Source organism: Eulemur rufifrons, chromosome 16 (genome assembly GCF_041146395.1).
Source record: "Eulemur rufifrons isolate Redbay chromosome 16, OSU_ERuf_1, whole genome shotgun sequence".
Lineage (NCBI taxonomy): Eukaryota > Metazoa > Chordata > Mammalia > Primates > Lemuridae > Eulemur > Eulemur rufifrons.
This window is the reverse complement of record NC_090998.1, coordinates 40,752,368-40,775,109: the sequence shown is the minus strand read 5'-3', so window position 1 is coordinate 40,775,109 and position 22,742 is coordinate 40,752,368. Positions and strand designations below refer to the sequence as shown.

At 59.3% G+C, this 22,742-nt stretch overlaps 1 protein-coding gene across 2 annotated transcripts; it reads left to right on the top strand.

Annotated features, from left to right (window-relative positions):
• The first annotated feature begins 329 nt into the window (after positions 1–329).
• Positions 330–19,345, top strand: KRT80 (keratin 80). Of its 2 annotated transcripts, none has more exons than XM_069491019.1 (9): positions 330–629; positions 6,304–6,512; positions 11,473–11,533; positions 11,775–11,870; positions 16,997–17,161; positions 17,609–17,734; positions 18,337–18,557; positions 19,029–19,084; positions 19,221–19,345. In XM_069491019.1, the coding sequence occupies exons 1-9, from the start codon at positions 330–332 to the stop codon at positions 19,343–19,345; spliced, it is 1,359 nt and encodes a 452-aa protein (XP_069347120.1). The 2 variants fall into 2 exon arrangements, with proteins under 2 accessions (XP_069347120.1, XP_069347121.1); XM_069491020.1 differs by lacking the exon at positions 19,221–19,345 and adding an exon at positions 19,186–19,220.
• The last annotated feature ends 3,397 nt before the right edge of the window (positions 19,346–22,742 follow it).

Below are 22,742 nucleotides of genomic sequence, written 5' to 3'. Positions count from 1 at the left end.
GCCCCCCCAGCCAGCCTTGGCCCCCTCCCTGGAGCCAGGCCTGCTTGGCTGGGGGCCTGTGACCAGCCCCTCAGCAAGGCAGATCCCCTGGGGGAGGGAGAACCCTGCGTGCTTGTGCGGGGGGGAGGGGCCGCAGCACCACATCATCCAACAGGTTGGTCAGGCTGGGAGGCGTCCCGCCCTCCTGCAGCTAATGAGCACTGTACGACAGGTGTCTGCCCCTCAGTCCCCAGCCTGCCCCGGCTGCGACCAGAGCCTGCCACCCATCGCCCATCCAAGGCTCACTCACTCATCCCTGGGCCCTCCTGCTCCCAGGCCGGGGGTCTGAGATGGCCTGCCGCTCCTGTGTCGTTGGCTTCAGCAGCCTCAGTGGCTGTGAGGTGACCCCGGCGGGCAGCCCCCGGCCTGGAGCCTCGGGATGGAGCAGCTGCGGGGCCCCTGGGCCGAGCTTCAGCTCCCGAAGCCTCACAGGCTGCTGGTCAGCTGGCACCATCCCCAAGGTGACCGTGGACCCCAGCCTGCTGGTGCCCCTGGACCTCAAGGTGGACCCGGCCGTCCAGCAGCAAAAGAACCAGGAGAAAGAGGAGATGAAGGTCCTCAATGATAAATTTGCCTCCCTGATTGGCAAGGTGAGAAGTCGGTGGGGGGTCCCCAAAACTAAGGGCTGCCAGGCCTGGGCAGGTGGCCAAGCTCTGTATTTCCCTGGCGCGGATCATCGTGCCCCACCCCTGCCTGCAGCCAATGGGGAGGCCGCATTGCTAACGCTGAGCAGAGGGCTGGGGAGGGAATTGCTGATCTGTCCTGGCACGGGGGCAGAAAAGGACCCCAGGATGGCCTCTGAGGGACATCTGGACAATAACATGCCACATGGCCTGGGCCACCAACCGCCACCCCTCCATCCTACCAGACATGGACTAGGGAGCAGCACCGAGTGTTGCCAAGGGTCCCCGTCATGGCAACAGCTGATGGGGGTGTGGCCCTTGGTCCTGCTCGAGGCAGATGGACAGTAGAGATGACCTCCCAAGGTCCACCCTCCTGTCCATCCCTCAGTGGCCCTGCAGCCCTGCTCAGCTTCCCGGTCAAAAGAACCGGCAGGGCTGAGGGGGTGCGTGGGGCTGCCGGAAGGAGGCTGTGGCGAGAGGATGCAGCTCTGGCACGTCAGGAGATAGGAATGCAGGGATGGATGCTCGAGTCAGGACCAGCCGCCAGCCGGCCTCCCCGCACCCCGCCTGAGTAGGGGCATGAGTCCTCAGCACCCCAACCCCCACACTTCCTCAACTGCCCATGGCCTGCAACTGGTCGGGGGCACTCATGTCATCTCTGCCCCCAGGGCAAGGGAGCTCCCGAGGGAGTCCCGTCTACCCCCCAAACCTGCTCCTCACCTCCTCCAAGAAGCCCTCCTGCCCTGCCCAAGAATAATCATGACAGTAACAGCTGCTACTTGCTTGCTGTGTGCCAGGCACTGCGCTGAGTGCTTTGCAGATTTCTCTCTATTTCCCTCAACAACTATATGAAGACCTTTTATGCCCATTTTATAGATGAGGAAAACTCTACTTTCCTGACCCTCCCAGTAAACCAGAGGCCCAGCCTCCGGCCCTGGCTCTGACCTTGCCTGCATCTTGGTCCCCTGACTGTGTTCCTGTGCACGTTGCTGGCCTCCCCATGTCGTGGGAGCTCACAGGGAGGGGCGGAGGAACAAGACTGAGCACCTGCTTGTGTCTGGCCCTCTGCCCACACGGCACTGTGCAGACGGGGAAACTGAGGGCCAGAGAGGTTGAGTGCCTTGCCCAAGGTCACACAACCAGCAAGTGGTGCAGTCCCGATTTGAACTCAGTCTGCGAGACAAAGCCTGGTCTCTGAGAAGGAAATCATTTGTTTCCCTCCCCCATTCATGTGCCTAGACCAGAGTTTCCTTGTCCCCACCTGGGGTGCCCAGGTCAGGGTCCCTGGAGGGGAAGAGCAACGATCCACAGAGGTGCAGCCTCCCCTCCCCCAGCCCCAGCGGCGCAGAGCCCCTCACCGCTGGGCGCCCCTCAGCGCTGGGCCAGTTTTCCTTCGGAGAACAGCCCGGCCGCCCTGGGGAGGCAGGTCGCTGCAGAGCCACCTCCTCACCAACCTGCTTCGATCCCTTAAAAGGAATGTTTCACTGAGCTGTGTGATTTGGCTCCGATGTGTGGCTTTGCTCCCTCGAATGCCAGTGCTGATGTCACCCTGTGCCTCTGCCGCAGGATGAACAGTGGGTGGGCACAGGGAGGGGGCCCTGGGGCTGGCACCCTATGCCCAGGAGCCAGGGCAATGCCCTTAAAGGCATTTAGCAGAATTGGAGCCTCCCAACCTTCAAGCGCTGGCCTGGAGCCGGGGTGCCCTTCAGGGTGGGATGCAGGGTGCTGTGGGTGCCAGCCCTTTGGGGGCTCTGACTACGGGGCTCTGCCCCAAGGAGTCCCGGCTGGCCCACAGCTCACAGGGGAGATCTGTTGGCCCCTTGTGAAGGCTGCTGGGGCCCAGGTAGAAGCAGGCAGCGGGTGGGTGTGAAATCTGGAGCAGCCATACTGGGTTTAAATCCTGGCTCCACCCCTGACCAGCTGTGTCACCTCAGGCAGGTGATTTAACCTCTCTGTGCGCAGTATACATCGGGTTCCTGGGCTTGTCAGAATCAAATGGAATAATTTCTGAAAAGCAGTTAGAACATCCCCCACACCTAGTAAATATGTTCTAATTATTTGTCAAATAAAAAATAAAATAAATGGGCCTGGCCCAGGGAGCTCCTAGAACCCAGTTGGCCCCTTCTGGGCAGGAGCTGTGAGAAGAGGGGAGGGAGGGGAAGGGCCCTGCTGGGAGGAGGAGTGAAGGGACCTGGTGAGCAGCGAGGGCCGGAGAGAGATGTCTGGGCCGGGTAAGGCCCAGGGGTGAGATGCCAGGACCAGTGGGTGGGGGCTCTGGGCAAAGAGAGGAGAGGGCAGGAGCACATGGCTCCACATCCCCTTCAGAGAGCACCGAGGAGGAGGAGGAGGCGGAGGAAGGGCAGAGAAACTCTCAGGAGTTGGCAGAGAGGCCCTGGAGCAGTGTTGTTTCTTCCACTTGCTGGCTGTGTTTCCTTGGGCAAGCTGCTTACCCTCTCTGTGCCTCAGATTCACAAGATGAGGGGGATGAGGAAGAGCAGCAGGAGAGGCGGAGGGAGGGGGGAGGGCAATGCCTACCTCCGGCAGAGGCTGCTGGCTGGGCCTCTCGCCTTCACGTGCAGACAACAGAGGGGATGCAGGAGGGACAAGAGGCAGGACTGTCCGAGGGTGTCCTCGGGAGGCTGCAGAGAGGAAGCCCAAGGGCAGTGCTGCATTGCCTGGGACAGAGGCGTGGGGAAAACGTCTTCCCCTGGGCCTGTGTGACCGCCCCTGGCAGGCTCTGGAGTCCTCCCCGTGCCTGTACACAGAAAGACACAAACCAGGCCTTCCTGACGAAGAGTCGCTGAGGCTCCTTGGGCAAAGCCAACTGCTGGCTGTAGGCAGGGATCTGATGGCCCCACCTGAGCAATAGGACCCGCGGGCCCCAGGGACACTGCCCTGTAGGCTTGGGACCTGAAGTCCCTGAGGTGGTCACCTTGCTCCCTCGAGGAGCCCCCAGACCCCAGCCAGGAGCTCCAGTTTAGCTTGCTTAGTTTCCCCTACAAAACACACATCTCTCCGCCAGCCTCTGCCCTGCCCCGGCACCACCGAGCCGGGCCACAATTTCCTCGTCTGTAAAACGGGACGGCAGATGGAACAGGCTCTGTGAGTCCCCTCCTAGAGCTGCTACAGCACGATCTAAGGGTGGGGGACAGAGAGGAGGAGGGATGAGGGGTGAGGGCTCTGCAGCCTCCATGGGTTAGAGGCAATTAACCTGGCACCCCTCAGGGTGCAGGGATTATCCGCTCTCCCAGGCCTTTGTTCCGAGAGGGAGGAGCCTTTCTGCAGGGAAGGTCCTGGGTGGGGGATGAGTTCCCATCCCCACCCACCGAGGCAACAAGAGACTCCCCCAAGGGCAGCAGGAGACAGGGGCCTGCCCCTGATCCCCCAAGACCACAAAGGCCCTCTGGCTGGACTGGCTGGCCAAATGCACACCATGTCCCAGCAGGATAGTGTTGAAGCACAGGAGATTGAGATTAGACTAAGGGAAGAATTTCCTGGTGTGGAGGTTTTTCAGTGCCTCATGGGTGGAGGAAGGAACTTCACAAGCTCTCCCATCACTCCACCTCCAGTGTAAACATGGAGATCCTGCTTGTCAAAACGGAGAGAAGGTGGGGTGAGCAGACTCCCCCCCCAATTCTCCCTCTCACATACACAAAGCAGGGCAGAAACCCTCTTGACCTCCATCCCTACTGAACCTGTTTGGCTGTGAGTACAGAACACAGTAGGCTGAAGGCTGGCTTCAAGCAGAACCTACCAGTACAGATGGGAGTTAAGCAGGGAAATGACAGCCCACAAATACTGTCGCCAGACGCTGTCATCCAATATTCCTGCTGGAGTTGTTGACTGTGAATGCCAAAGGGGATATCTCAAGGTCATCAGAGCATCTCAGGAAGAACAGGAAAAGCTGGGGACGGAGGGGGTCAGAGAGAGGAGAGCCCTGCCCGGCACTCAGGTTCAGGAGGGACGGGGAGCCCATGAGGTCCAGAGCAGGCAGCAGCTATCAGATGGGCCTGAGAAGCTTGGCCACCAAGTTGCTGTGTGACCCTGGACAAGTAACTTGGCCCCACCCCCCAGCCCCGGCCTCCATCACCTCCCCTATAAACGAAGGGCGCAGACCAGCTGCTCCAAAAGGCTCCCGGCGGCTCTCGCAGGCTTCGATTCCGGGAGCCTGGGCCAGCAGCAGCAGCTGTGGCGGGAGGAGGCCCAGCGACCTGCCTGTGGTCAAGGGCACATCACTGGGCTGGTTGTCACAGCATCCTCACGCACTGGCCAGGAGCCGAGCCCCAGCCCTGCCTCCCACCTCAGTGGCCGACCCACGTCCCGGGCACCGAGCGCGCAGAAACCCCGAGAGGGCAGCAGACGGCGCCCAGGGTGACCGGAGGGTGCTGAGTCGGGCAAGTGAGAAACAGATAAACTGGGGCCTTGGCGCTGGGGGAAGTGGGAGTCTCTCAAGCAATCAGTCAGCGACTGCTTCCTGCAGGAGGGAAGCAGAGAGGGCCTGGACATAGGAAGGAGAGTGCCCAAGGAGGCTGCAGCCTAGAGGGGACAGGCGGGGTGGGGAAGGGCACAGGCCAAGCTGGGCTGGACTGGGTGGAGGGAGGAAGAGGACCCAGGAGGGCTCGACAGCAGAAGGCGTCTGGGAGGCAGAGCTTGAGAAGAGCAGCAGGACACATTGTCCTTCCGGTCTTCCTGTCATTATCCTCAAGGCAAAATTGGGCCTAACTGGAGGCAGAAGCCAGCCCAGGAAGGGCAGCTGGGCCCAGAGCCTGCATGACTCCAGCAACAAACAGGAGGCATCCGTGGTCGCGGTGAAATGGTTCTAAACTCAAACTGCCTGGATTCCAGGCCTGGCTGGGCCACTTGCTAATTTCGTGACCTTGGGCAAGTTCTTCCACCTCTCTGTGCCTGGTTTCCTCATCTGTAAAATGCAGCTGATAATAATACCTACCCATGGGGTTGTTGCCGGGGTTAAATGAGTTGCAGATATCGAGCATTTGGAAGCAGGCCTGGCACGTGGTAGGGGCCACATGAGCTCTTGCTACGGTTACTGTCCCAAAGCATGTCCCAGGCACTTCCCCCCACAGCCCTCAGAGGTCGGCAGGTGTTATCACCCCCAACTTCTAGATGGGAAAACTGAGGTTTGGGAGGCTACAAGTCCTGGGCTGTCCGGAGGATTAGCACTTAAGCATGGTGCTAAGCAGGCCCTACCCTGCTGAGTTTCCAAGACAAGATGAGACCAGGCTTGTCGCAGCAGGGAGAGGGCAGAGGGGCCTCTGACACCCATGTTCCCTGGGGTCTCCCACCCCAACTCCAGGCAGGCAGGGAGAGCCTGGCACATGTCGGCACTCTCACACCCAGTCCCCTCCCTGCCCTGGCCAGCACTGCCCTGCCCTCCCTCCCCTCCCCTGGAAGCCTTTGCTAACTGGCTCCACCTTAGCGCTGATCCTCCCCTTATCTCACCATCTTCAGTCTGAACAATCAGTAATTAGGATGCGTTCTGAATTAGGTGCTGAGTGAGAGCCCGGGTGGGTGTGCGCAGATGAGCTGCCACTGCCCAGGGAAGCCCTCACGGGCCCTCGCTGGCCAGCCAGGGCCCCCAAGCTCCACACCTGGCCCACTCACCGCCCTCCTGCTCTCCCAGGTGCAAGCCCTGGAGCAGCGCAACCAGCTGCTGGAGACGCGCTGGAGCTTCCTGCAGGGCCAGGACACAGGGACCTTCGATCTCGGGCACCTCTACGAGGAGTACCAGGGCCGGCTGCAGGAGGAACTGCGCAAAGTGACCCAGGAGCGGGGGCAGCTGGAGGCCAACCTGCTGCAGGTGCTTGAGAAGGTCGAGGAGTTTCGAATCAGGTAGGTCTCGCCCTGTGGGGGCGGTGGGCAAGGACAGAGGGTGGGGACCAAGCTGTACCCGGGTGGGAGGCACCTGAGCCAGAGAAAGAGGAAAGAAGTTAGGGAACATTTCTTTGCCCGAGATATAGATTTTGAGGGACTAGTGTGTGTCAGATGGCATTCTAAATAGTGGGGACATGGCGGTGACCCTGCGGCTGCCCCCTCCCACATGGTGACCCTTACAATGAAGTCAGTCTGTGCTGGCTCCCAGCCAAACGCTGTGCTTGCTGGCCCCCGGGCACTGTCACAACCCCTCCCCAGCTCTTGTGCCAGGAGGACGCTTGCTTTTGTCCCCATGTCGCTCTGGCGATGGGGAATCATGTCCTTGGCTAGAATAACAGATGGGCTTCTGCCTTGGATGTGGCTTTGGATTTCAATCCCGATTGGCTTAGAAAGGAGAGGGCCACAGCTGGGGTGCAGGCAGGGGATGGGAAGGGTGGGTTTGATCTGAGTAAAGAAGCAATCCCCTACAGGCAACTCGTGCCAGGCATCCGGGCAGACTGGGAACTAGGGAGATGAGGAAAACATGGCCCCCGCCTGCAAGCTACTTTCACAACCTAGCGGGGCAGACAGACAGACAGACAGACAGGTGGGCAAACAGCTGCTGGGCAGGGCAGCCCAGCGGTTATGGGCCCAGCCTGGGGAACTGGACCAGGATGGGGTTTAATCCTTGCCCCCGCCCTCACTAGCTTTGTGATCTCAGGTAAGTTGCTTAATTATCCGAACTTCAGTTTCTTCCTGTGTGAACTGGGAGTGATGATGGCTGATACCAACCTATGGCTGGTGTAAGGCGGAAGTCATGGGTTCAGCATGGTACCTGGCAGTTAGAAATGGCAGCGTTGCTGTCTCCTAGAAGGCCCAAGATCTCAGCACACGGGGTCCTCGGTGCAGGTTTGCTGAACTGAACTGGCTCTAAGAGGGCAGACTAGGCCCTTGGGCTGCTCAGAGGAGACTCGACCCTTTCTGACCAGGCAGGGAGCAGGGCTTCAGGAACAGGAGGCTGAAGCAGAGCGCAGAGGCTCTGCCCTTGCACTGCTCCTTGGGTCTGGTCTCCTTGCAAGGAGGCCCCAGCCAGGGAGAGGGGAGGACAGGGTGTGGCCAAGCCCCAGGTCTCCCCACCTGCCGTGATCTGCAGCCCCAAACCCTGCCAGTCTGAGGCAAGGCCCACAGTCCCCGGAGCAGCCAGCAGGGCAGAGCTGGAGGATGGGGGTAGCCTGTCCGGGAGTCCAGGAGCGAGGGCTGTGTCTCAGCGCGCCCACCACCTCTCCCCAGCCCTGCCCTCCCAAGTCCTAGGGAAACACATCTGACTGCACAACCCGAGAGGCCCAGCTCCCCAGCGCCTGGCCGTGATGGGGGGAGTCACGCCAGTTCGCCAGAACCTGTGGCCCATTTCACTGACCCTGAGTAGGTCTCTGGCCCTCAAAGGGTCAGAGGACGGCAGAGCTAGTGGGAGCCCTGGATCTTCCTTTTATGGAAGGAAACAGAGGCCCAGGGAGGGCAGGGATCATCCTCAGTCACACAGCCTTGCACGCTACGTCCCTTCCCTGGCCCCAGCCAGGCACCAGGTAAGGCTGCTCCCACGAGCCCAGCCAGATCATGTCCACGGAAGCACTTTGTAGCTGGAAGTTCTGTACAAATGCCACTTGCTGTTTTAATCTGGCTCAGCCCCCTCACTTGGCCTGCTGCCCGGTTTCCATCCGCTGCTGTCTGACTACTGCTTAGGCTCAGGGCCTCTCTCCCCGTCTCTGGGTGGGGAGCCACCTAAGCTGGGGACCGACAGACTGGGCCTGCTGGTGAGGCTGGAAGTCTCCTTGGTCTGCAGGCAGAGCTAGGGAGCTGCAGCCTGTCTGTGCACAGCCTGGGGCCCCCAGGAGCCAGGAGACGCCAGGCCGAGCCCTGACAGGGAGGGGCTGTGCCCTGCCCCTACAGGGCAGATGAGATCAGCCCAGCTCACAGAAATAAACAAGTTGGGGGGGGGGGTGCGGGTGTGACAAGCTAAAAAGGGCCTGAGAACGGGTTTGGGAGCTGGTGACTGGCAGACTGGCAGAGGATTGGGGGTGGAATAGGGGAGAAGGTATCACCTAAGCCTCTGTGGGGACAGAGACTTCCAAGGGCTTTGAGGTAGCAGAAACCTCAAGGATCAGCAGGTCTAACCCTTCCATTAACTAAGGATGGAGCAAAGGCCCAGCAAGGCGAAGCAACTTGCCCGAGGCCACACGACAACTGACTCAGGGATGCCACATACAGTTGTGCAAGCTGTGCACTGCACAAGAGTACGTGGTGGATGGGTGGATGGGGGCTGCAATCCAGTCGTGCATCCAGCCATGCAGGCTGTTACAAGGTCAAACACCCCTGAGGAAGGGGCTTTTTTCTAACTCACACAAAGGCTAGGGATGGACTAGCAGTAGCCTTATGAGGACTGGCCCTTGGCTAGAACCCGGAGTCTGGACTCAGCTCAGTGTTCCCGCTGTGCCCCCGGCCTCCCCCTGGGGGCTCAAACCTTGCTCCCACCCCGCCCACCCAGCATACCTGGAGGTCCAAGGTCGAGGCAGACCCAGCCTAGACAGGACACTATGAGGATGCCGCCTCTGGTCCCCACACTCCTGGTGTCCTCCTCTGGAGGTGTCCCGGAGCAGCTGCCAGGCCACCTGTCTCCCTCGACTCACCCTGCCTGTGTCCCCCTGGGCCCCGGCAGGTCACTATCTGCTGAGTCTGCGAGCGACACCCTGGAAACACAACTTCCCCCTGCCCTCCCCAGGCAAGGGCACATCTGAGGGGCTGGGAGGGTCTGACGCGGCTCAGTGCCCCCAGCCCAAGGCCTGAAGTTCCCCTCCTAAGGCTTTTCAGGAGACAGGGCTAAAAATAAACCAGGGAGCAGCCCCCAAGCAACTAGAAATGACTCAGTGGGCCGAGTGGAAAGCAGAGGCGGGTGACGAGGGCAGCCGATGAGGAGGGCGGAGGGAAGGCTGCGCAGACAGCTACGGCGACTGCTCTTCCCAAGGTCCTGCCCAGGCTGGCAGAACTCTGCTACCCAGAAGCCAAAGGAGAAGGGGGTCCTGGCCATGGGGCTTGTGTGGGGAGGGCCTGTCGGGGAGGGGCTCCCAGGTCCCCGTTCGCAGGACAGAGAATTCCTCCGAGACCCCCACATGCCAGTAGGAAGCCTGTTCAGGTTGGCCACGCCCTGAGGATTTGGGAAGGGTGTGCAGAGAGCCCCCCACGCTCTGCGATGGGGCTTCCGGGGGCTTCTCTCTGAGAATGCTGGAGGCCCAGGCGGAGGGCTGAGCCGCAGGGGTGCGGCTCACTGCTGGAAGTGCTTTACGCGTTGCCCTTTGTAATCCTCGTGACGTCACTATTACGATGCACGAGGCACACACGGTAACTTACCCAAGGTCACACAGCTGGTTAGCAAAGAAGCCGGGTTCGAGCCCAAGTAGTCCAGAGCCCCGTGCTGAGCCAGCGAGCCAGGAGCCACAGGCCCCTCCGAGCCTTTCTCTGAGCCTCTGCTTCCGCGTCTGTGAAATGGGACCAATAGGACTTCTCGCGCTCAGGGTTCTGAGGGTCCCAGGAGAGGGTACAGGTGAAGTGACCAGCACAGGGGGACGGGGTGGCCCACAGCACCTGTCACTCCCCCTCCAGTCAAGGCGCTTCTGGTGCATTTTGTCCTCCCTGGCAGAGCCCAGGCAGCAGAGCAGCCTCCTGGCCCACCCCTCTGCCCAGCCCCCATGAGCTGGACCCTCAGGGCCCCTGACAGACTTGGAAGCTGAGGTGGCAGCCAGGAGAGTGTGTGACTCGGCACACCAGACCCAGAGACCCAGAGACCCTGTGCCCTGCAGGCCCTGGCTGCCCTTGGGTCCACTCGCTGAGCGCAGGTGGGCAGGTGGAGAAGAGGGCTGAGGGCCAGGGCCAGCCAGCTGCTGTGGGCGGGGGTGACGCCACCCCTGCTGGGAGGTCAGGGACCGGGGCAGGCAGGCGGCTGTAATTAGAGCCGCCCAGTGATTCAGGCACCCCTGGAGAAGGGGGAAGAAAACAGAAGCCCGGAATCCCCACATCCGCTGGGGCAGGGAGGGCTCAGGGGAGTCAGGCTGAGGCCGTGGGGCCAAGACAGTCATCTTGCCCGGAACAAGAGGGTCAGGCCAGGGATGCAGGGATCCCATCCGCCCACCCAGCAGTGTCCTTGTTCCAAACAGGTGGACTGAGTAAGGAAGAGGCCAAACTGGGAAGAGAATAGTGGTTGCGCGTTGTTGAGTACTGAGTGTGCACCATGTAACTGTCTGTCATGGTGTCAGAGGTGGACTTTGTCAGCCCCCTACGCATGCGCACACACACACCCCGACACCCCCACACCCCTCACAGGTGAGGAAGCCAAGGAGGAGGAGTGAGGTTACTTGCCCAAAAACACACTGTGGGTCCGTCTGATGGCAAAGTCCACGCTCCTCCGTTCCTCTGTTTGGCGGGAACTCGGTGGGATGGTGTCCTGCCATCCAGCAGAGCAGAGGGGAGGGGAGAAGGTGACGCTAGAGCAGGATGCTCCCGCGGACTTGACCCAAGGCACCGCCGGATTGGACCTGAGATTCTCAGGGCTAGAGGTGGGGAAAAGATGAGGGGACAAAGTGCCAGGGAGAGAGTGCTGCACGGCAGGGGAGGCCTCCTGGAGGGGTGGGTGGGGCAGGGCACAGCCAGAGGAAGCTGCTGGAGAGGACTGGGGGGTCATCAGGAGGGAGTGAGAAAACGGGGCCACCGAAGACAAGGGTCATGAGGCAGAGCGATGTGTCACGGAGGACGTGAGATTGCGTCCACCTGAGCGGTGGGCCACGTTTTCCCAGCTGGAATAGCAGAGGCCCTGAGCCCCACCCCAGGGGAGTTAACGAACCCCAAGTCCCCACACGGCCAGCTGAACAGGGTCTCTCCCTCCCCCTCCCAGGTATGAAGATGAGATCTCCAAGCGCACAGACATGGAGTTCACCTTCGTCCAGCTGAAGAAGGTAGCCTGCCCGGGCGCCTCCTCATGGGCCCTCGGCCCTCGGGGTCTCCTCCTTTCCTTTATGCCCAAGCAAAGCCCTCAGAGGCTGAAGCCCCAGGACCAGTAGACAGAGGGATATGCCTGTCCCCGTCCAGCCCCTTTGCCCAGGCTCTGAGCCAGGTCTCCCCTGAGAGACCTCACCCCACTCCCACCCTGGGACCCCAACATTCCCTCCCATCACTCACCACTGCTCCCAACCCTAGGACCTGGATGCAGAGTGCCTTCGTCGGACCGAACTGGAAACCAAGCTAAAAGGCCTGCAGAGCTTCGTGGAGCTCATGAAAACCATCTATGAGCAGGTGAGCGGGATGGGGCCGGCGTCCTGAGAGCCAAGAGCTGGCTGGTCCACAGGGAAGGACCAGAGAGGCAGGGGCATCCGGGGCCTGGCATCTGCAGCAGTCACTGATGGTTTCCTAAATCCCTTCCCGTGCTGATGTCAATAATCCCACGTGTGCCCTGGCCGCTCATTTCACGGAGCATGGCAGGTTCCCAAGCGGCCACTGTCTCGGGGAGGGCTGTGTCTTCGTGTGTGCTGGAGCGCTGAGGCGTGCAGGGCACCAGGTGCTTCAGAGGCACGGAACCCAGGGACCTCGAGCAAACGTTCTGATTGAGCTGATCTCTCCAAACCCTGCAGCCTAAACCGCAGGCACCCACAGCTCTAGCTGTGGCAGGCGTGCATCTCACCCTTCCCCATCTTTGGCTAAGGCAGGGAAGACCTGTAGTCACATTCTCTGGTTCCCACGCAATACTAGCTTCTGCCAGAAGAAAAATGACCCATTAAATGCAGATGGAGGAGCCCCTGAAACACATCCCCATTCGTCTGCTCTGCTGAGCCTAGGTGGACAACGGCCCAGCAAAGCCTAGCTTGCTGCCAACGTGGTCAGCAGAGGGGCCTGCTGCGGGCTCCTGGGCTCTCTCCTCCACAGATGCCTTTGGTCCAGCTAGGAGCAGGCAGGACCGTTGCTGTGGAGGACAGGGCTTGGCAGCCTGGGTGCTGCCCACCGCTGGTGCAAAGCTACCACAGTGCAGCCAAGGTCAGAGCAGAGATCAAAGTCGCCACCCCAATTTTAAAATTCTGCTAAAACCCTATGGGCTGCCGACCACAGCTTCATGGCTGCATCCTGTGGAAAGGGAGATTGGCCTCGTGGCTGCTCATGGGCCCCACCCCTTTCCAGCAGTCTCAGCCCCCAGGTGGGGCCTCCGTGGGACTGAGACCTGTCTGTGGGCACAGGATGTGGCATAGCAAAGAGAACACCCCAACCCTTGGGAGCAGCAGGAAAGCAGAGCTCTCGGGCAGGCCACACACAGCAGCTGCCCTGAAAAGCTTCCTGTCCCCAGCAAAGCCCTCCACAGCCAGAGCACGCTCCATGGGGCTGGCCCTGCACCATGCCCACCGGCTGGCTCGGGAAGTGGGTGAGCGGCTGCAGCCCAGGCAGACATCAGCAAGGCCAGTGTTTCTGTTCCACCTGCTCTCTGACAACTCAGCGAGCTCAGAGTTCAAGCTCTAAGCCAGGACGCAGGCCCTGCATCTATGGGGGCACAACTGGAAGACGGCTGGGTATGTCTGGGCATTGCCAGAGGCGCACCCACTAGCCTTCTTGGCCCCTGCCCCAGCAGCCAGGCCTGTGGACTCCCTTTGCCCTTTGCAGCCCTTGCGCCCCAATCCTGATTTGGCCTTTTTTTTTTTTTTTTTTTTTGCCATTTCTGTGACTTTGGGCAAATTATTTCTCCTTTCTGTGCCTCAATTGCCTCATCTGTAAAATGGGGAGCATAATAATACCAGCCTGGTAAGGTAGTGACGAGGACTAAACCCATTCATGCATTTAACAAATGTTTATTGCACATCGGGCACTGGTATCACAGCCTGAGCAAGACAAGCAAAGTCCGTCCTCTCAGGGAGGGTAGAACTTAGCCAAGAGGAGGCAGGTGATACGCCAGTGAACAAATATCTGGACAAGGTCGCTTTGCAGGGCGATGAGTGCTGGAGTGCAGAGAACCCGGGTGATGCGCTCATGCTGGAGGGAGGGGAGAGCCTCAGAGCCCGTGTGCAGGGGGCCTCTCAGAGGACGTGAAAGTGGGTGAAGACCCCAGGATGGGAAAGATCCAGCTCAGTGGAGATTTGAGATGGCAGCAGGCAGAGGGGAGAGCTATGCAAAGCCCCTAAGGCGGGAGAGAGCGTGGCGATTGAAGGGAAGGAAAGAAGGCGCAGGGCAGGGCCTTGGGCCCAGAGACAGACTTCGGACCTTGCTCTGAGTGTGCCGGGGAGCCCCTGGTGGCTGCTGGGGAGGGGTGGTGCACAGGGGTTTCTGGGTGTGGGTGTGTGTCTGTCATAGGACTGCTGTGAGAAGGGAGGGACCGCAGTGACAGCAGTAGACGCTAGCACACCATGGCATTTATCGCTGCTTTGAAAGCAGTAGTGAGTTGGTGCTGGGATGTGAGGTTCATGTGTCTCCCCACGCACCACTGCAGGCTGAGAAGGCAACACTCACCCTTGGCCAGAAAGTCCCCACATCATTGTTCTCTGGTTAGCACCACCAAATAGAAATACAATGCAAGCAACATATGTCATTTTAAGTTTGCTGTTGCCATATTTTTAAAAAGAAACAGAAAAATTAATTTTAATAATGTATTTGGCCCAATATATCCAAAATACGATCATTTCAACATCTACCTCACTGGACAGAGCAGGTCCAAGCAAGGGACAGAGCCGACCACGGCTGCCTCAGGTGGAAGAAAAGTGTGTTAGGACTCGAGTAGCCCTGGGAGGGCTGGACACTCCAGTTTCAATTTTGGAGCACACACCACATCAGAAATATAGGCCCACCCCTGTGTCCCAGGAAACAGCCCTCCTTCCCTCCAAAACACATGCACACACGTGCGCACACACACACACAGCCAGCCGAGCAGGGGCCCACGGCCATGATCCACGCAGGCCTTGTCCACACACTGCAGCCTCAGCCTCCTCTCTGCCCCTCCCCTCCAGGGACACAGGCTCGTGAGAGGACCCTGGGCTGGCAGGGTCCCCCTCAGCCTCTTTGTCCAGCTCCCAAGCACATTTGGGGCCTGGCTACCTCCAGCTGGAATGCCACTGCGCCACCCATAAACTCTGGTTCCAGAGCTGGGATCTGCCCACAACCCCCTGCCACCAGGCACACCTCCTGGGAGGCTGATTCCTGCAGAGAGAAGCCAATGCTGTCTGAACAGCTTTGGCAGGGAGGCTGCTCCAGGAATGGGCTGCTCTGCCCCTGGACACTTCATCCCGGCTTCATCACCTTTACTAACTAATGCAACAATAGAGTATCCCCAACCACTGTTTATTGAGCACCTAATACATCCCAGGCACCATGCTAAGTCCTTTCCAGATTCAATCTCAGTTAATCCTCACAACAGCCCTCTGAAGCAGGGATAATGGTTAAGAGAGCATAGACTTCAGATTGGCTTGGATTTGAACACTGGCTCAGTAACTATGTGTGTGCACTGGAGTGGGTTATTTTCTCTCTGCCTCAGTTTCTCCGTCTGTAAAATAGGGAGAATAATAGCACCTAGCTCACTGAGCTGTTGTGATGATTTATTTTGTTAACATATCCTAAAGCACTCAGAACAGTGTCTGGCACATGGTAAGCATTTAATAAACATTAGCTGTTTTCAGTTCCGTAATTAGAGCTATTTTGCAGGTGAGAAAGCCAAGGTCCAGAGATACCTAAAAACTTAACCGGGGTAACCCAACTCATAAGAGGTGATGGTACTCAGGGTCCAGTGCCATCAGCACATTTTGCTACTAGCACTGAGCTACCCCGTGAGAGTCACCATCTACCCTGCCTCGGGGAACACGATGAGAGTGGTCACACACACAGCAGCCTCATGCTCTGGCTCCCAGGGGAAGCCCTAAACTGTACTTCAGCTTAATTCTGACCAACCTGCAGAAGCACACGCTTTCCAGGGCCCATCCGCGGTGGGCCCTCCACAGCACACATGCAAGCGTTGTTATACCCCCTGCAGCCCGGCAGGGGCCAGCACGTCTGAACAGGTCTGCGGATGTTCTGAACAGTCCACTTCCTGCTTCTATTACCAAGCTCCTGCTTACCCTGCCTCCTTCCAGAAAGGGTCTGAGGCTTCCCCCACCCCACCCACCGCCTGGCCCCCTCCTGGCCAGCTGACTCACCCTCCAGCTCTCTGGGCACAGTGCTGGCAGCGGATGCTTTGACTACTGCCCTGGCTCCTCCTTCCCACACTGAGACCACCCTCGTTCAGCATCTCCAGGGGAAGCAGCCCAGGGCCCAAGAGGCACCACCCTGCAGCCCCTCATAAAGATCCCTGTTCCACCTGCCTCCCTTCGCACCCCTGAGCATCCTGCCTGAAGCTGCCAGGCTGTGGGCACAATAGGAGGCCTGTGTGGGGCCAGGAAGATGACAGAGAAAGCTCCAGCTCCTTGCCCCCACCCCACTGAGGGAGCTTTGCAGCGGCAGCAGAGAGCAAGAGCTCTGGGGTCCAGCTCTGCCGCTCACAGCCGTTTCCCTAACGCTCTGTGCCTCAGTTTCCTCCCCTGGGGCTAACAAGAGTGCCGGCCTGGGGGGGTGAAATGTGGGGCCGTGCACAGAGCACTCAGCACAGTCTGGCCGGAGCCAGCCCTCAGGGAAGCGGTGGGTTTACCATTGTCCAGAGTCTGGGGATGGGCAGGAGAAGGGGAAGGTATTGTCACTGTTGCAAGCTGCCTCAGCTAGAGCGGGGGCGGGCAGTGAGTCTCCAGGGCCACCCTGAAGTCACGGCGCCAAGGCCGTGCCAGGCCTCTTGCAGGCTGTCCCGCTTTTAACGCGGCCGGCAGCGGCGAGTGCAGGGTTGTCAGCCTCTGGCCCACCCCGCCCCGCGCCCCCTGTCATTCACTGGCTTCCATTCCAGCATTCATTCAGTGAACCGAGACACTCCCTCGCCAGACGTCAGGGCCCGAGATGCACACGGCTCTGCCAGGCCCCCGGGCAGCTCCCCGTCCAGTGGCGGAGACAGAGCTGCAGAGCTGTGGTGGCGGAACAGTGAGCCGGGGGTCCTGGCTCCCGGCCCCAGGACATGACTTCTGAGGCCTTTGCCCCATCAGGCAGGAGGCAGCCGTCCCCCCCTGGGAGTGAGTCCCTGTGCCCTTCCCACCAGTGCCGACAGTGGGGAAACTGGAGGGTGATGGGGCCTGTGGGGTGGGCCTCTGGGCCCAAGAGTCCCTCCCTGCCCTCCTCCCAGAGAGGGAGGGTCACGGTGGGGGGGCAGGAGGCAGGGAGCTGCCTCCCACGAGTCCAAGCCGGGAGACATGGCAGGGAGGCACTAGTCCTTTGCGTGTCTCTCCAAAGAGACAGAACGGCAGTAGCCCCGCTCTGCTTTCACCCTGGGTCCCGGTATCCTCCCCACCAGCCCTGAGTCCCCCGAGTCTGTACCCGGCCAGGAGCTGAACGACCTGGCAGCCCAGGTGAAGGATGTGTCGGTGACCGTTGGCATGGACAGCCGCTGCCGCGTTGACCTGAGCGGCATCGTGGAGGAGGTGAAGGCCCAGTACGACGCCATCGCGGCCCGCAGCCTGGAGGAGGCCGAGGCGTACTCGCGGAGCCAGGTGTGGGGCTAGCACCAGACTGGAGAAGCGGCCGGGACAGCTGTCTCTGGGCCACAGGCAGGGCTGGACTAGTGATGGCTGAGGTCGCTTGCAGCTCTGTGTCCTGAGAGTCTATGAGGGGAGACCACAGCAGTCGGGTCACGGGCGTGGAGAAGGGGGAAGCCCAGCAACGTGCCAGGCTCTGAGGGGCGGCCGGGACGGAAGCCCCCAGTCTGTGCCCTCCAGAGCTCACGGTGGTGCTGTCACCCAGCAAGGCCAGGCAGATGTGGGCACAGCCCGTGGGACTCATCTTCGCAGCCAGGAGGAGGCCACCCAGAGAGGGGTGTGGCGGGGGCCGGGGAGGGACTTTGGCATGGGGGCAGTGAGAGAAGAAGGAGGGCGAGGGGCAAAGGGTGCTGGGAGGGACACCGTGAGCCGCCCCTCACCGCGACCTCCACGCCCCTCCAGCTGGAGGAGCAGGCCGCCCGCTCGGCCGAGCTTGGGAGCAGCCTGCAGAGCAGCCGCAGCGAGATCACCGACCTCAACGTGCGCATCCAGAAGCTCCGGTCCCAGATCGTCTCCATCAAGAGCCACGTGAGTGTCTGGAGGACGCAGCTGGGGGCAGGGGCAGGGAGACACACACTCTCACGCACACTGAGGACGTCCAAGACCTGACTGAGTGGCCCTGAGCAGGTCACTTAGCACCTCTGTGCCTCAGTTTCCTAACCTGTGAAAGGGACAGTAGCACAGCCTCCTAAGGTAGTTATGAGGATCACACAAGCTTTGCACGTAGGAGTCTGTAAACGGGCCGGGGCCGCCGGGACGTTAGGAGGCCCCACCACCAAGCACACCCAGGGCCCCCTGCCTCCCTCCCGGGCCCCCACCAACTATACAGAGAGAAGGGAGTGCAGGCTGAAGTCCCAGCTTCTAGCAAGAACAAGCCTTCAGAGCAAGTGCCACCCTGTAAGGACAGCTGGGAGAGGCTCCTTTAGTGGCTTGTGGTACTCCCCTCTGACCTTAGGCAAATGTCTCTCTAGGTCTAACTGAACTCCCTCTTGCTGCATTGCAACCCATTAGCACACTCAGTAATGCCATTGCTCAGTCCTCCCTCCCCATGCACCCCAAATAAGGACCCTGGCCACTTGCTCCCTCTCTTCCCCACTCGCTGACCCTTTCCTCTGTCCTGCTGGCTGCAGTGCCTGAAGCTGGAGGAGAGCATCAGGGCAGCGGAGGAGCAGGGAGAGCTGGCATTCCAGGACGCCAAGGCCAAGCTGGCCCAGCTGGAGGCCGCCCTGCAGCAGGCCAAGCAGGACATGGCGCGGCAGCTGCGCGAGTACCAGGAGCTCATGAACACCAAGCTGGCCCTGGACATCGAGATCGCCACCTACAGCAAGCTGGTGGAGGGCGAGGAGAGCCGGTGAGGGGCGGGGCGGCAAGATGGGGCTGGAGGAGAGGGAGGGCAGGAGATGCAGGCCACTTAGAGTCGGCCTTCCCTTTCCCGTGACTCGGTGAGCCTGGAAGGCCTGGATTCAAGCCCTGGCTCAGCCACTTACGAACTGGGACCCTGGCCCAGTTCATTAAAGGCTTAGTTTCCCCATCTGGAAAATGGGCTGATCATAAACATGAGCCACTTGTACTGGGGAAGGTTAATGTCATTATGATGCAAATACCTGCCAAGAATAAACGCTCAGTACTATTAGCCATTTACACAGGGAAAAGGCAACTGAGGCCCAGAAAGGACAGGCTGGCTAGCCAGGGTCACACGACAGGGCAACCGGGGGCTGAGAGTGACAACCAAGAATTGCCCTCCACTTGCAAGCCCCCAGGCTCCCAATCCCACGGGCTCTGTTTACATCCCACCGTATTCCTCCCCCACCTCACACCCCAGGATGGACCTGCCCTCGGCCACCGTGGTCAGCGCCGTGCAGTCCCGGTCCAGAACCGGTAAGTCTTCTTGCCCTGAGAACCCACGGCGGGGAGGGTGAGGGGGTGGAGGGGGATCAGGACCCTAAAGGCATCATTTTAAGTGGCTCCCAAACCTCCAGCCCCTTCCCTCCCCCACCCCTCATGTCCCCTGTAGCTGCCTCCAGGGCAGGCCTCTCCAAGGCCCCCTCCCGGAAGAAGAAGAACAGCAAAGGTCCCGTGATCCAAATCACCGAAATGTCGGAGAAGTACTTCTCGCAGGAGTCAGAGGTCTCAGAGTAAGGCAGCTGGACCCACGGAACCTCAGGGCACTCCCACGGCAGCAGGAGGGACTTAAGCTAGACTTAAGAAAGCAGCCTGGAGCCTCTAGGTTGGGAGGGGAGGCAAAACCTGATACTGAACTGAGAGGAGGAGGAGTGACAACTGTGACCGCGTCTGGCAGGCTGGGGGGTGGGAGAGGAGCACCGCCAGCTGTTCAGAGCCCCTCCGCTCCCCGTCAGTGTCTCACAGCCTCGTCCTTCCAACCTTCTAGCCAGAGGTGGTTCTGACTGGCTAAACTGGAATGCGGGTGGGTTTTGTCTCCACCTCCTCTTTCCTTGGAGGCTCTTCCTCCAACGTGGGCTCTGACCAAGGCCCCTTTGAGTCTTTTGCCCAACGCTTGCCCTAAACTCCTATCTCAAGCCTTGCCTTGCCTCTGCCTTGGAACTGAGGCTGGGGCCCTGGCTCACCCAGCCAGCATGGGCCCCATCCTGCACCTGGAGTTCCCCGGGAGGCTGGGTGCTGAAGACCCCCCGGCTTTCCTGTACCTCCTGGGCCCCCGCAGAGACCTCACAGTATTATGGAGCGTGGAGACTGAGGGGAGGAAGGTCCCTGGGTGTTGGGGACCTGAGCCTGGACCTCTGAGGTCAGCCCAGACACCTGCACACCTCCCTCCTCCCCGGGGTCCCTCCCAGTACACCATGGTTAGAACTGGACAGGCCACCCCAGCCAGCTCCCAGCCCTTCTCCAGAAGCAATTCTTGCCACAGTCCACTCTCTGGGAGTGGAGGCCAGATGCCCTCCGAGACCAGGCAGGAGAATTAGACTACCCCTTCACCTCCATGCCATTCTGCGATCACCCCCCAGCCTGGGATCTGAGCTCTCCGCCCCAAGCCCAGGTGCTTCCCAGCCTGAACACTTGGCTTTGGTGCACTTGACCCTTGAGACCCCTCGCCCCACCCCTGCCGAGAAACCCTGGGCCCACTTCACACAAATCCCACTTCTCAGGGCCTGTGTCCTCCTCTCCATGGAGACAGACAGCCTGGCCCTTCCCGCCTTTGCATGCACTGAGGAGCCCAGGGACCCCCCTGACCTGAAGGGTCATAGCTCCTTCTCTTCTCCCCTCCAGCCCCTTCCTCCCTCCAAGCCCACTCCCCCTGCCTCCAATAGGCCATGAAGAAGGCACAGTCCATGCAGGTCTGGGAGCTTCTGAGCCCTCAAAGTCGGGCTCTGGAGCCCCCCAGTTACAGCCTTAAAAGGGCTCAACCTGGGGTTAGCAGGAGTGCTGTTTCCTCCTCTTGGCTCCCCACTTTGTAGCTTGCAGGGAGATCCTAGCAGCTCCAGCCTTCCATCCCTTAAGCTACCTTCCCTCCTTCCCTCCTTCCCCTCTCCATCCCCGTCTCCTCTTGGAGCCTGCCTGTGATCCATTCATCTCCTTTTCCAGGGCATGGGGGCCCAGGGTTTGGCCACTCTGGGGCCTCAGGCCCTCCAGGCCTGTAGGGGGCGCTGACGGGCCGCTGGCTCGCAGGCCGGGGAAATGCAGACATGAACTCGTCCCTGAAGTCCCCAGTGAGAGTGCTGATTGCTGCTTCTTCTCAGGCTCTTTATTGGTTTCCAAGGGAGCAAATCCTCAGCAGAGATACAAGTTATATACAGTATATATTATTTTTTCATAACTTATGTGGCTTTTAACTTATTGCTTCCCTTCCTGTTTCTGCATAATCAGTGCTGTATGTACTATCTGACAGATGACACGTGTTCCAGCCACCCCACCTGCCCGGCTGGCTGTCTCAGGGCAATGCCTCCTTCTCTCAGCCAAGGGATGAATAAAGTGTGAGATTTGTCCATGGATGAAGCCATGTGTCTGTTTTCATCTCCCTCTCGGGGTTGGTCAGTCACTGGCCAATCGGGTTGACCGTGGGACATTAGGAATTCTCCAGTTATAGGGAAAGGGGTCCTGGGACCTCGTTATACCTTCGTACCAATGCAGCTTGGACATGAAAAGGTCTCCTGCCCCCCATCCCACCAGGAGACTGTACCAACACTGACCTACGTCCCAGCACCACCTGCCGCGGCCACGCACCACGCGGGCCACTCACCACATGGGCCATGCACCTCGTGGGCCATGCACCTCGTGGGCCAGGCACCTAGTGGGCCAGGCACCTCGTGGGCCAGGCACCAGCGTGCACACAGGGGATTCCCCAAATGGTGGCAGGGCTTCTTCTCAAGCACTTCTGCCCCACTTGGAGCTGGCACCACCCAGAATATATTCCAATGGGTACAGGTCTCATCCTGCCAAATCAAACTCCAGATCAACAAATAGGGATGGAGGATCTTTTCCAAGCCCGGCTCCGTGCTGGAACACCGAGATGGCTGTCTGCCCCTCCACCGCAAGAAGCTCCCAGTGGGGCTGGGAGATAAGACAGCGACGGAAGATATCCAACCCGATTTCCCTGCCAAGGGCAGACGGGGTGCCACTGACTGAAGGTCAGAGCAGAGAAGGGCGTGTGGAGGGAACTGGAGTGAGGACGGGCTGCTTGGAGGAAGGGGGGCTGTAAGTGTGCACGGAGGTGCTTACTCGGGAGGCAGACTGAAGGAAGAACGGGTGTCTCGAGCAAAGGAAGTCGGTGGGGGAGAAGGGACTGTGAAGCATTTGTGTCCTGGCCCACCCACTTGCCAGCGATGAGACCTCAGGTAAATGGAGCCTCAGTTTCCTCATCTGTAAAATGGAGCATACTCCTTCCCCACTTCCCTCACAGGGCATTGGGGATCCGATGAGACAGCTGTGTTCGCTCCTGTCAGGAATGCTGCATCTCTTGCTTCCAGCGCTCTGAACTGCAATAGCTCAACAAATGCAAAGGATTATTAGTAATAGTGTTATTGTTGCTACATATGTTAAGGATTAAAGACAACCAACTAGTAGGGTGACTCAAATACAAGCAAATAGACCTTGTGCGGGCTGGCTCACTCAGCACAGCCAGGCCCAGGGCTGAATTCATTCTTCTGGGGACCCTGAGGAACAGACTCTGCTCTCAAAATTTGGGAAAGACTGACAGGTAGACCCCATAACCACCCAAAGGAAGCCTAGAGCCGAAACCTGCTCGCTCATTGTGCCTTTGTTATCTGTTCTATTAATTTCTGAATAGGAACGTGAACTTCTGAAGCTGAATGTGAATTTCATAGTCAGGAATTATATGACACATTCGTTATTTCCTTCTACTTTCTTTGAGTTTATTATTTTTATAGTTTTACAATTTCTTGAGTTAAATGCTTTAATTTTCCATCTTCCTTTTCAAACTAAGATTCTTTGAAGATCACAAATTTCCCTCTAAGTACCATTTGACTGGGCTTCCTGTCATTTTCATTTGTAGCATTTTTATTGTCGTGTAGTTAAAATGATTTTATTCTTTGACATAAAAGTT